The 14,391-nt window shown below is 47.8% G+C and overlaps 1 protein-coding gene across 1 annotated transcript; it reads left to right on the forward strand.

Moving 5' to 3' along the window:
• The first annotated feature begins 4,621 nt into the window (after positions 1–4,621).
• On the forward strand, positions 4,622–12,116 carry LOC120747929 (zinc finger protein 239-like). Its single transcript, XM_040053989.2, has 2 exons — positions 4,622–4,703; positions 9,709–12,116. The coding sequence occupies exon 2, from the start codon at positions 9,736–9,738 to the stop codon at positions 10,642–10,644; it is 909 nt and encodes a 302-aa protein (XP_039909923.1). The 5' UTR covers positions 4,622–4,703; positions 9,709–9,735; the 3' UTR covers positions 10,645–12,116.
• Positions 12,117–14,391: the final 2,275 nt, after the last annotated feature.

The raw sequence follows: 14,391 nt of genomic DNA on the forward strand, positions 1-14,391 counted from the left end.
CATTTTTCCTGTTTTCCCACAAGAAGCAAGGGATTGCCTTGGGAATATTAGCACAGAACTTAGGCCCGTACCAGAGGGCAGTGGCCTATCTTTCCAAACAACTGGACACAGCAGCTAAAGGATGGCCAAGGTGCCTCTGAGCAGTTGCAGCAGTAGCAATAAGCATCCAAGAGGCATGCAAATTCACCCTAGGCCAGAAGATTACTGTTCTAGTATCTCACACGATGTCTGCAGTCCTTGAGGCAAAAGGGGGACATTGGCTCTCCCCACAGAGGTTTCTGAACAAGATGATGTTGAAATTGTGGTAGCTAACATTGTGAACCCAGCTTCCTTCCTCAGCGGGAGTACGGGAGAACCAGTGATCCATGAGTGCCTGGAGACCATTGAAGCCACCTACTCCAGCCGCCAGGATCTGAAGGACACCCCGCTTGAGGATGCTGAGACCTGTTTGCTGATGGAAGCAGGTATGTCATCAGTGGAAGAAGACATGCTGGGTACGCAGTTACCACAAGCAAGGAGGTGATAGAGTCTGGACCATTAACATCTACAGGGACTCAAGGTATGCATTCGGGGTGGTTCATGCTCACGGAGCCATCTGGAAGGAAAGAGCACTGCTGAATTCACAAGGCAAGAGAATTAAACACGCACAAGAGATACTGAGGCTATTAGATGCCGTACAGCTACCTGAGAGAGTAGCCATAATGCACATCAAGGCACACCAAAACGTGAGCTCTGAATTAGAAGAAGGGAATATGCTGGCAGACAGAGAGGCAAAAGAAGCAGCAAAAGGTGAAGTACCCGATAAGGCTGAGCATTGATTCCAGATGGAAAAGTTTCTATTGAAGCCAAAAAGGCAAGTTATACCCAGGAGGGATGAGCTGTAACAGAAGAAGGGAAACTTGTAGGACCCTCCTCTTTGTTGTGGTCATTAGTACAGAAGGAACATGAGAAAACACACTGGGGAATAGATGCCCTGTATAACCATTTGAAAGAAAGAATCATGGCCAGGAAATTGCAGGGCACAGTGATACAAGTAACTCGTCAGTGTAGTCTTTGCCTCCGAACTAACCCTAAAAATACCCCAAAGCCTAAAGTGGGACAAATTGGGAAAGGTTGTGGACCTGGGCAACAATGGCAAATTGATTTTACAGGACTGCCCAGGAAGGGAGGGTATCGTTACCTATTGGTGTTAACTGATACCTTTTCAGGATGGCCAGAAGCCTTTCCTGCCAGGACAGCTGAGGCCCGAGAGGTGACCAAAGCGCTGTTGCAAGAGATAATACCATGATTTGGAGTTCCAGCCACCATATCCTCAGACAGGGGACCACACTTTATTTCGATATATGGTGGCCCTAAATAAACAGCTTAGAGAAATTGAGAAATATGTGGCTGGAACTCAAAGCAGAGAACTAGATGGGCCAGTACATAATTGTACAACCTGGGGATTAGCTGTATGTTAAGGCTTTTGCAGAAAAGACCTTGGAACCACAGTGGGAAGGACCATTCCAGGTGCTCCTCACTACCTTCACTGCAATCAAGATCAAAGAACAGAAGGCCTGGATCCATCACTCCCGAGTGAAGAAAGCCCCAGAAAGAATTTAGAAAGTCACACCAGGCGATAACGAACTAAAGCTGAAGCTCACTCGGAACAACAAATGAATGGACTAATAGATATTATGGACATTATGTAGAAAGTTGTAACTATTGTAGTAATTACCTGAACCATAACAAGAGTTAATGCAATACCACGTAGGTATAATGTGACTGAGATATACTGGTACCAAGGAAGAACTTATGATCCTTACTCTCGTAAGGCTTTAAACAAGATACTAAAAGTCACAAATGCAAACTTGTAGGAAAGAAAATATGTTTGAGGATGTAAGTATGTATTTGTACAGAATGGGTTCCATGAGGCTTACCATCCACCCATGAAACTCCTCCAGATCCAGATCCTGAATGCTGTGATAAATGCTTGAGTAAATGTCTGCAGTTTAGACTCAAAATAGAGGGGTGTGTGATAAGGGGCTATGACATTGACTTTAACATCACTCAGGGATGTACTGAGTTCCATAAGAACCAGACCAAAATTACTCCACCAGTGCCAAGAAAGGCTGTGATCACCAAGGTGTCAGCTATTCCAGAAGTAGAGGAACAAGTAACTCCTGTAGTTACCAAAATTAAGCCATAAGCTATTAAGAAGACAGGAGTTCAGAAGCTGGTTCAGAAGTAGTCTTTAAAACAAGTAAAAATAGGAGTACAAGTAAATGCTTCTCACATTAAGCCAGAAGGTGCCCCATTTCTCAGGAACTCCTTTATAGACTAGACCACTTGACTTCAAAAAATATGCCTCCCAATTTTAAGAATAAGAGGGATCTGGCTTAGTTGCTAAGAACAGGACTAGAAGTGTTACCAGAATGAGAAAACACAGAAGAGCGAGATCATGAAGTAATAATTAATGCGCTAGGCACAGCTAGTGAAAACATCTCGCTGGCTCTAGAGTGTACTCAAGCACAACTGTAGATGCAATCAGTAGCTGCTGCAGTTATCAAGGGAATTAGAAAAGGAATATTCCCTGCTGAAATCTGCAAAATTGTCTGGGACAATGCCTCTAATATAGAAAGAGAACTTCAGTCTTAGTGGACTTTAGTCAATTTCACCTATAACCCTGTAACTAGTAAAGTAATATGTGTCAGGAAACTTAATTCACCCAGGATTCCCCTAGGATTAAACCATGAAGGGACTGTATTGTCTCCTAAACACAGAATATGGGCATGAGAAATTGGAGGAAAGTGGCAAACCATTAACCTAGAGCCCTGTTCTATAAAGAAACAATTAAGGTACATATGTGATAGAAAGTGATAAAGACACAGGTTTAGACACAGACCAAAGCATTTGCCGCTTTGAAACACATTCAGGCAGACAGCTTCACTTGTGTCTATAGGACAAGGCTGTGTCTGCCTTAGGACAGCATGCCCCGCCATAAAGAGAGACAACCAAATTGGAGATGAGACTCAATTCAATTTGTGTTCATAATTTTGTTAGAATTAAAGAATGTGATTTTTCCTATCAGGCACCTGTAATATCACATCAATATATAAAGGCCAACCTAAATCTTAAAAGAAATTAGAGATATAGAGAAAAAGAGATTAATTACGATAGACCATGATACAGACACCATTAAAGGGGTTTTTAAAAAGCTTAAGGAACATTTGTCTCATCATTAGTGGGATGTGCTTTTTTAAGTGGTCACCGACAGCAACCAGTATACTGAATGCCTTAATCCACCCTATAGTTGTGTTGCTTATTTGAATCAACATAAGTTAAGTGTTATCTGTTGTAATACTTGTTTAGAATTGGAACCATAGATAGTGGCAGCTTTAACATCACTGTCAAAGGTGTATGGCTTGGTCTTGAGAGACACTAGCTGTACGGCTTAGATAGATGAAGGAGACTCTGTATACTGAGTAAAGGAATTTACTCATTTCAAAGAAGTGGGGAATGAGACATTAATTTTAAAGAATTAAGGATTTTTAAGAAAGTTAAGATAATAGTTGCTGAATTAGCTGAAGTCGATAGGTAAGCTTTGTTCGCAGTTAACAGAAGCCGGATCTTAGATAAACTATCCCGGATTTAGTAACTCACTGCTTGTCAGTTTTATGTTTACGTAGCTGTGCTTGGAACAAAAACCAAAATGTGGTAAATAGGACATAAGATAGCTGCAGATTCCCTGCTTAAAAGAACCGTTGAACACAGGAAACTATAAGTTCTACCAAGGACTCATTTGTCACAAATGCATTGAAAAAGTAGAAAGGTCAGAACGAGAAAGACTCATCTTACTTCCGCATTTTTAGTGACCCCTCTCCAGAACAGAGCCCCGACTCATTTTAGGAAACAAACTATACATGCTTAATAGCCTCTTTGCCAATTCGGATATGAAGCGAGGAATAGGAGGTGACAAGGGTATGAATATGTATTTGTATTTTAGGTATTCAACACTTTTGTAACTAAAAGGCTTTGTAATTATCTGTGCATTTTGCAGCGGGTATTAGGGATCTATCCCGAGTGCAGCCCAGCCGTAATAAACATACACTTTCTAACTTGAAACTGTTTGAGAGTTTTTGTCCGTCACAGTTAGGTATCGATACTAGATCAATACCCATATTTCTTTAATGAGTCACTCCACTCAGCCGAAGGGCGCTGGGGGTTTTCCCTTTCTGGGGGCAATCAAAGCCATTGCACTGCTGCTCCTAATTCGGGGTAGGAGAACTGACGGCTTCCCTCTGAGCCGGTGGCAGCGAACACGCAGGGCTGGGAAAGGCGGGCCGGGAGCTGCGGAGAACTTTGCTTGTGTTTTCAGATCATCGCCGCCTCGGGCCCGGGCCCGTCCCAGGGCTGTTCCTCATCTCCGCCTTTCCCCTCACACAGCCCGGGGGGCGCGGAGAGCGCGGGCCGAGGCTGGGCCGTGTGCACAGCCCGCCGCTGGCAGCGATTGGGCGATTGTGCCGTCACTCATCATTCTGGCGCGCTGATTGGACAGAGTGGGGCAGAGCGGGGCCAAGCCCGGCCCCGGGGCCGCCCCCTCCCCGGGCGCCGCTGGCGCAGCAGAGCCGCCCTTGGCGGAGCGTCTGTGCGGGCCCGGGAGCGGCGGCAGCGGCCGGAGCCCGGTGAGGCGGCGGCGGAGCTCGGAGGCGGCCCCAGCGCAGGTGGGAGCCGCGCTGGGTTCTGCCGGGGCTCGGGGCTGGCTGCGGGCCGAGGGGGCGTCCGGGGGCTCTGGCGGGTTCCTTGTGCCGTGTCCGCCCCGTGTTGCCCGTGGCCTGAGGGCGCTGCGGGAGCGGCTGCCCGCGGTCTCCTTGCCGCTGGGGCCTCGGCAGGAGCCGGTGCCGGAGCAGCGCTGCCTCGTCCCGCTTCCTGTGGGTAGCACGGAGGTGGCTGCCCTGTCCCCGGGAGTGTGCGGGAAAATTGGCGTCTCCAGAGGTTTCTGTCCCCAAAGGAGACAGAGGAGTCCTGTAAAAGTGCCTTTATTCCTGAACAAAGGGAGAGGCCATGCGGCATTTGCCATGGGGGTCTCTTTGATCGTTGTAGTACGCAGCCTCCTTTTTATCCAGATTTTGCCTTCTGCATCTCCCTCTCCCTTTGCCCAGTGGCGAAGGTACTTGGAAAGTTCAGGCTTCCCGATCCGCCTACTGCGTGTCCTGGTTAATATGCACTCCCCCTTTCGTATTACATCCGATATTCATGGCTGTGTTCAGTCTTTGTTCTTCTTCTCGATGTTGACGAATTTAGCAGGATCTTGGCTGAGCAGCAGTCCGTGTCAATGAGTAGCATTTTCTGAAACTGATCATTTCTCCAGTTACTTCCTTATCTCCAAGTCCCTGGCCCTATCTCCAAGCAGATTCACTGTTTGACTCTGTTTTTTCTTACTGGGACCTGTTTGGATTTGGGATTGTTCTCAGTGGCCTCCTTCCCTGTCCTTTTGGAGCCGTTTGTGGCTCAGGAGGCCTGGCTGCCACCTGCATCCCTTTGCTCCGCTGCTGAATGAGCTGCACTCAGCAAGGTGTCTGTGCATGGTCAAAAGATGAGAGTTGCTGTAGCACAGAAGAGGAGAAAGAGCATTCGTTTAACCCATGGTGTGCCAGGGAACCACGAACCTGTGTCCCATTCCCATCCTTTCCACCTTTGGACCAATACATGAGCTGCTTTCTTCCTTTGTTATCTGTTTCTCCTCTTTTTGATTGCCAACAGGATCTCGAGTCATTTAATTTTCCACACCGTGCTCCTCCTTCTGCTAATAGATAATCTGATCCCATGCCATGGTGAAATGCCGTGTTCTTCATTTGAGTGGATTGATCAGCCAGACTCAGGAGCTGGATCTGTCCGGTTGAATATTATTTCGAGGATATGTTGTCATCTAATTATGGCATTGAAATGATAAATGGGTTCTCTGGCCCCTGATATGAATTCATTCGGGTTCCCAGGGGCTACTCCATGGTGTTGTAGGATTTGTTCTGGTGGCTGTTCATCTTTTCCCCATTTTTGGTTGCTCCCTCCAGCCAGGGCTGCATCAAGTGATCTCTTTTCTCTAATTAAATCATCACATACTTGGATTCCCAACTGATTTCTCTGAACTTGTGGTAGCAAGATCACCCCAGTGGTCTCATGCTCCCTGTGTGACCTAGACAGTGACAGCACATGTTGGAGTGGGGAGAGGGATGATTCCCCCCCAGTTCTTTTAGTGAAAATTTCGCAGCATTCTCCATTTGCTGTTTTCCTTTGCAGCTGCACCAGTTTCTGTTGCAGAGTCAGATATCCTGAGTGTGGGCTCTGCCTTTGGCTGTGCAAATTCCATCTGTGCAAGCAGGCAGAGCTTGGGGTGAGGGGCAGAGGGAATCAGCCCAATTCCTGCCCCAGGCAAGAAGCCCCTGGTGCATTGTCCACACTTTTCCCCAGCAGTGTTAATTTACATTTCTAAACTCCTCTCCTGGCTGCCTGCAGCCAAGCATCTCTTCCAGAGCGGCCTTAAATGACTCATATGAAGTACCCCCATAGTCTGCCTTTTTTTTTTTAATATATTTTAATGACTGTTTGTGATATATGTCCTAAAGTTAATTTGTGTTAAAAGGTATAAAATGTACTTCACCCTCTGTAAATATAAGTTTTATTTCTAATCAAGTATACAACAGGTTAACTGAGACTACAGCTGCACGGAGAGGGGTACAGGGAATTTCTTTTGCCAGAGATTACAGGGGAGGGACATGAGAAACTATGCTAAGAATTACACGAAAAGGGACAGGAGGAAACCTCTGCTGGGAATCGTTAAAAGGAGAACAAAAACGGCGGAAAAGGGAGATGGAGAACTGGGAGAACCGAATGATTACATCAGATCGATATCTCATCCATCTCCTCCCGACATTAACATCTCTACACAGCACCTGGATACAGTCATCAAAGACATTGTTTTCCAGAGCAAATCCATTCAACCACACCAGAACCCGAACATGAATATCTAATGAGGCTGCCTCGGAAGAGGGAATCTCCGAGTCCCGATTTTCTCTCAGCGATCCAATGTATAAAAAGAGACAGCTTCAGACCAGAAATGTGGACTTGGGGGGTGACATACTGACAGAGTGTGTTACCGTGTTCACCCAGTGCCGAAACCCCGGGGTTCGATGCTGTCCTTTTAATTGTGGCTATCGGAGACTGTGATTTTGTCTCACAATAAAATTCTAAATTTTGATTTATTGAATTTGGTCTATCGTATTTATTACACTGTTTATATATTAAAGTGTCACCATCAAATCTTGTCTGGTTTTCGAAAGTGGAACCTGAGGGTGAACATCGAGAAACTCATACCAAAATTTTGCCATCACTAAGAGCCACACACAAACATACACAAAAATATTCCAAAGCAATCAAGTTTTTTCTGCTTCTTTTCCAGCGACTGAAAATTGATTCTCCCACCCCTGGCCCAAACCTAACTGACAATATAAAAACCAAATTTTTACGAAAAATTTATTCTAATGGTGTTATCTTTTTAATGAAACTGTGGGAAAAACCCAAAAACTCTGAAAATATCTTTCGTGTTTAAGAGTCAAGGTATTACTTGATTCTGGCCATGGTGTGCAACAGAAATCATTTCATCCACACATAGCCCGGGTGTGCAGAGAAAATCATTCCACAACACGTGAGTTTTACTAGATTTTTCCTAAACTTTATTCAGTCTGAACCCATAGAAATCCATTGGTTTCATGTTCCTTGCTTCTTAGTTGTGAAGTTCTTAGTATTTGGTTTCTGTTGGAGCCGGATTTCTTTGCTTGTGATGTTAATTAGGTCTGCACTCCCGGATTTCCTTATCAGCCTTTTCCAGACCAGGTGTCTCCAACTATTCCAGGGGCAGGGTCTGGGGCAGATGTTCTTTGCTGTTTGCTGTTGGGCTTTGATGTTTTGTTGGTGGTCGTTATCTTTGTGGGTATCTTTTGTGCTCTTCCCAGTCTGTTGAGATGTGAAACTCATCTCTGTAGAGTGGTGGAACATCCCTTAAAATAAAACCTTTAAAATTCCTTTTTCCAGGGCAAAGGCAAATCAAGCCTGAGTAGAGAAATAAAATAAAAAATACTTTTAAAGTTGGAATATTTTTCAGCAGTTTAATGGCAGCCAGCCCAGTGTGTGAGTGTGCTTGAGCCCCAGAGTGGAATTGTCACGTTGTGTTCCCCAGCAGCTGTGGCGAGCGCAGGCACAGAAAGCACTGAAGCTCCAGCAGTGGCAGCAAGGATTGGGCTGCAGTGGCTGGAGATGCCAAAGGAGGGTGCCCAGGCAGACTATTCCAGCAGAGGATGTGTGGGCAGGCACAGGGGCTTCCCCTGCTATGGAGCCCTGGCTGCTGCTGCCTTGCCTTCAGTGCAGGGTCAGTCGTGGCCTCCCATCCTCCTCCTGCAGCCGGGACGTCCAAATCTCCGGGGCTTCAGAGACCTTGAGCCGAGGGTGAGGGGTCCCCCCGTGTTCAGCTGTGCTGGGGCTGTTTCTGTGCTCAGGGACACTTGGAATGGGCCACGCCACTTGGCCACCAGTGCTGCTTCTGCCCAGTCCTTAGGCAGGACCCGATGTCCTGGTTGGATGTTGTGAAGAGCAAAGTCCCAGGGCAGGGTCTGTGCCAGCCGAGCTTCCTGTTGGAGAGATTTCACCAGAGACAGGATTCTGGCCACAGACTGCTTTAAATACACATCCCTTCTGTCCTCCCTGCACTGGGTAGAGAATTACCAGAGTAAAGAATTCCAAAGCTCAGTTAATGGGAAGATAATTGCATATCTGGCCTGGATCTGGCTCTTCTTCTTGCAAAAATCAATGGCAAGAGCCATACCCATGGCATCTTGCTTTCTATCACCAGTTTCCAAAGGTATTTCTTAATTTCCCCATTCATTCTTTCTACCTGACCTGAGCTCTGGGGTTGCCAGGGGTTGTGGAGGTCCCATTGTATTCCTAAAGCTGCCATAACCCCCTGAAGGATCTTTCCTGGAAAATGGGTTCCCCTATCTGAATCTATTGCTTCCACAATCCCTTCTCTAGGAATTATGTATTTTAGAATTACCTTACTAAGTGATGCAGTGATTACTGAAGAAGTCAGAATTGCTTTTGGCACCCTGTTAGGTGACATGGTGTTAGCAGAAGATATTTGAGCCTTCCTGCTCAGGGCATTTCAGTCCCAGGCTCTCACAACACACACAACTCTGATGTTTGAGCTGACCGTGCGGGAGGTAACCTGAGCTTTGTCTAATTCCCTTTCCAAAATAACAGCCTGTCTTGTAATTCTTTTCCCTTCTCCTGGCCTTGAAGACACATCCATAAACAGATTTTCTCCTTCAGGCCAGGGAATGTCTCATAAATCTCTCCTAGGCTGGGTCTGGAGCTCTGTCACTTGAATGCTGTCATGGGTTTCTTGCCATAATTTTCATGGGAGGGAATCTTGGTGTTTCTGAGCTTGATTGAGCTAAATGTTGATGCTTTGGGTCTTTACAAGGGGCTGAATATTTTACAGGAGGTTTTGGCTGAGTCTTAATGTTTGGGGAGTTTTTGATATGTGTCTTGATGTTTGGAGGACTTTTGGGATGAATTGGAGATATTATATACACAAGTACCCAGAGATCCTGAGATGAACATGTGCAAGGAAGAACCCCCAGCCTAAGGCGCTCTCCTCTTGTTTTCTCCCCAAAGCAGGATTTTTCATTCCCAAGGAGTGGCCGGATGGAGGAGGAGGAAAAGCCCCGGAGATGCCTCACGAGGAGGGGCTGCAAAGCCAGCGCAGGGAGCTGCGAGGAGGAAAGACCCCCCCTGTGCCAGGAGGGCGGCCAGAGATGCAGCCAGAGCTCCGAGCTGGTGGAGAAGCCTCATGGAGGGGAGAAGCCCCACAAGTGCTTGGAATGTGGGAAGGGTTTCAACTGGAGATCCCATCTGATCCGGCACCAGATGATCCACACTGGGGAACGGCCCCATGAGTGTGGGGAATGTGGGATGAGATTCAGCCACAGTTTCAGACTGATCCAGCACAAGAGGATCCACACTGGGGAAAAGCCCTACGAGTGTGGGGAGTGTGGGAAAAGCTTCAGAGCAAGCTCAGCCCTGACCCGGCACCAGGTGATCCACACTGGGGAAGGGCTCTGCACCTGCTTGGAATGTGGGAAGAGCTTTGGATCAAGCTCCAACCTGAGGAAACACCAGCGCATCCACACCGGGGAGAGGCCCTACGAGTGTCCTGAGTGTGGGAAGAGGTTTCAAACCAGCTCTGATCTCCTCATACATCAGCGGAGTCACACGGAGGAGAGGCCCTTCCGCTGCCCCGACTGTGGGAAGGGCTTCAAGCATAACTCACACCTCACTGTCCACCAGCGCATCCACACCGGGGAGAGGCCCTATGAGTGCCCTGAGTGTGGGAAGAGGTTTCACACCAGCTCCACTCTCCTCCTACATCAGCAGATTCACACAGAGGAGAGGCCCTTCCGCTGCTTCGACTGCGGGAAGGGCTTCAAGCGCAACTCAATCCTCACTGTCCACAAGCGCATCCACACCGGGGAGAGGCCCTACGAGTGTCCTGAGTGTGGGAAGAGCTTCTCACAGAGCTCTCACTTGACCCAACACCAACAGAGGCACCACTAAGGGAAGCCCTGCGAGTGCCCTGAGAGTGGGAAGAGCTTCGTGCGCTGCTCCAGCTCCATCCCCCGTGGGAGGATCGGCTTTGGATGATCCCCAGTGACCCCCGTTGGGAAGAGCCTTGGTGATCCGTGGTCCTGGTCATCCGTGTTGGGAAGACACCTGGCTGGGATGCTCCACATCTTCCTGGCTCCCCGTGGGCACCTGGATCAATGCAGGGGTAGGAACATCCATTGGGACACAGACCGACATTGGGAATTCCTTGGGCAGAATGGATTTGTTGACTTTCAACCCCAGAAAATCTTTTGTGTTCAGTCCTATCATCTGGTGGCATCAAGGAGTGCTGGATGGTCTTGGAGATCTTTACAAACCTCAGGGATTCCACAATTTTTATTTCCTGTTGCCAAAGGTAGTCTTCCACAACCAAATTGTGATGGTCTGGGGCCAAGACCAAGATATTGGAGACTGTAGAGTGGAACCCCCTCCAAAAAAGATTCTTCCCTCCCATCCAAGCACGTGGATCCTCAGCTGGCACAGAAAAAAAAAAATTGTTTTCTTTTGGTCTCAATTTCCTTTTGATTTCTCTTCATCCCTTTAAAATATCCAATGCTGGGGTAAAAATGAAGACATTGAACTGGGACATGGGTGAGGACATGGGGGACATAGACATGGTGGGACATAGACATGGAGAGTGACATGGGGACACATGGACATGGACAGGGATGTGGCCATTCATGGGGACATGAGGGGAAATGGGCACAGATGGAGATGTGGGGGACAATGACAGGGATGGATTTGTGGTGGGGAGACAGCCATGGGTGAGGACATGGTGGGACATGGCCAGTGACATGTGGGGACATGGCCATGGCCGGTGCCATGGGGGGAACTTGCAGGGGCTGTGGGGGATGCTGGGTTTGAGGGAGTTGAGGGTTCCTGGGAGGGACTTGGGGCTTGCTGAGGGCTTTGGGGACCCCAGAGCTGGAAGACCCTGGCAGAGGTTGTGGGGCAGCTGCTCAAGGACCCCCTGAGCTGGACCCCCAGCCGGGCATTGGGCTCCTGGAAGGGAATGAAGGTCCTTGTCCCCAGGAGGGAAATCCCAGCATCCCCAGGGTATTGGGGGCAGCTGAGAGGCCACAGCAAGGAGAGGAAAGCCAAACAGAGCTGTCCCCCTCTAGAACTGCACCCTAATGCTGCCTCCGCTGAGGCGTAGCGACCTGATTCGGGAATGACACGGCAGCCACAGCCAGGCTGCTCGGGCCATCAGCTCACAGACACCAATGTGGTCGACGGAAATGGCGTTTATTAACTGATTACATGGAGTTATAAAACCTCTGTTTGCTACATCACATCCATCTGCTTACGTTACAAGTTACCTGTTGCTTACCTTATCAAGGACGCTAAACAACTAAGTGTTGAGGGAGGGGTTCTGTCTGCCCGTACAATGCGATATCTTCCGACCGCCTGTCCCTAATCTCCCACATCTCCCCCCCCGATGATTAAGTAAAAAACTTATAAAAGTATAAATGTTATAAAAAATGCAAAAGCTGTTAAAGTTAGTATAATAGGACACAAAAGTGATATAACATGTTAGTAATAAGTGCAATTCACGGTAACTGCAGACGTTCGACAAATAGGATGTTGACTTTCTCTAAACGGCTTCTAACAAACGACACTAACTTGTTCAAAATGCAAGGCCCAAAAATCAGTATCAAGAGTATCATGGTGAGAGGGCCTGTTAGGGCGGAAACAAGGGTGGCCAGCCATGGGGACTGATTGAACCATGACTCGAACCATCCTCGTTGGGCCTCTCTCTCTCTCTTTCTCTGGACCAGTCTTTCTCTCAGCTCGACCATGGAGTCTCGCACGACTCCGGTATGGTCTGCATAAAAACAACATTCTTCTCTCAAGGCGGCACACAGGCCCCCTTGCTGCATGAGCAAGAGGTCCAGTCCTCGCCTGTTCTGCAGGACGACTTCTGAAAGCGAGGAGATAGATTCCTCCAGAGAGGAGATGGATTTTTCAGTTCTTAACAAGTCCTCATCAACTGTCATTTGCAGCTGAGAAAGTCCTTGCTGTTGGGTCACGAGAGCTGAAACACCTGTGGCTGTACCGGCAGCTCCTAGGCCAAGGAGCATTGCAATGGTTATACCTGCCATTACTTCTCTTTTGTGGAGCTGGATGGTTTCTTCTAAAAAGCGATACATTTCCTCTTCTTGGGGATACAGGACTCTAGGAACAATCAGAACTTGGACACAAAAGTCAGCAAGGTTATTGAATTTACCAAGGTACACACAGGGAGTTATTCCAGATTGTTGACAAACTCACATTCCTGGTACGAATGGGGCTGCCCACTTATCAGTCTTTTGGCTAGGTTGGATGAACTCAGCACAGATGTTTCCCATCTGCTTTGCTAAGGTTACATTGCCAAAGCACTTGCCTTGGCCTGTGACTTGACTCAGGGTGATTTCCCTCCGGGGGGTGTCCCACTTACAGTTGTGTGGATTATCTGCTGCAGAATATTCGAAAGGAACATCAAGAGCGACACCCTCATAAAAAGGAGGTTCTGCATTATAACATAACCAGCATGATTTTGTAAAGTTGGATTGGATTGGTTCAACGACAAAAAGGTAGCATTTAACACACTAAGAAACAGATTGTAAGGACCTGACTTAGGTTTTTGGTAAACAGCTAAAGGACTGAATGAGGAGGTGCCAGGTGTGGCCTCCCTCTTGTGTCTGCATGCTGTAAGATTCTGATAGGGTTAAATTGATTTGCACCAGTTAGTAAGGCTAGTTGCTTTGCACAATTGTCCTCCCACTATTGTTTAAAAACTATCATCCCTGCCCCATCAAAAATCAATCTGCAGGTTTGCTTTATGTCAAATGGGAGCATGTCATCCCCTCCAAAAACACTATCAATGAGAGTAGAAACCATAGCTGAATTGATCCCTCTGTCAGTTATTGCTTTAACAATTGCTTGAACATCCTTAGGATTTACCGGTGAGTACGTTCTCCGGTTTCCACCTGCTCCCCCAATCGGACTGGAAAAGCCAGTCTGGCCGATGGATTCCAATCGACCCATGCTATTTTTATTTTCCTCCAGTCTGTGAGAGGAGTTCATTCTTTTTCTGATTTCCCCTCAACCCAAGTAGAAACATTGTTGTTACTGATTTTATATACTGTTACTTCTTCTTTTTCGGAGCCCAAGCCAGAGCCGGCAGCAGACGACCGGCAGTCCCACTCCTCTGAGCATTTGATTCAGAGCAGAAAGTCGACTGACTGGCTGCTTCCCGGCTCCGGAGCCTTTTGGTCAGGCTCCGACCCCGCCCCTTTCCCTCTGGGCTGGGCCGTCCCTTCCCTCTTGGCCCCCGCCCTTTTCTCTCAGGGCTGGGTCACTCCTTCCCCCTGGGCCCCCGCCCCTTTCCCTCAGGGCTGAGCTGCCCCTTTCTTCCCCCTTTTAAACTGTGTTCCTTAAAAGAATGTGCTTTTTGGCAAGCGTTCTGACTAGCTTTAATTTCCTCTTTCTTCTGTTCGCGTGTGCCTGCGCTATCTTTGTTTCTGTTAACAACAAGCACACTCTGTAAAAGACCTTCTTTGTTTGCTGCTTCTTGGTTATCTGCCAAACATTCCAATCTGGCTACATTCTTGTTCTCTCCCAGCGATTTAATGCAATCTCTTGCCCTGTAGGGTGGAGGTCCCCCCTCAGCCCCTTCTACCAGCGACCCCACGGCAGCATTCCTGGCTTCCTCACCTA

This window comes from Hirundo rustica, unplaced genomic scaffold (genome assembly GCF_015227805.2).
Source record: "Hirundo rustica isolate bHirRus1 unplaced genomic scaffold, bHirRus1.pri.v3 scaffold_309_arrow_ctg1, whole genome shotgun sequence".
Lineage (NCBI taxonomy): Eukaryota > Metazoa > Chordata > Aves > Passeriformes > Hirundinidae > Hirundo > Hirundo rustica.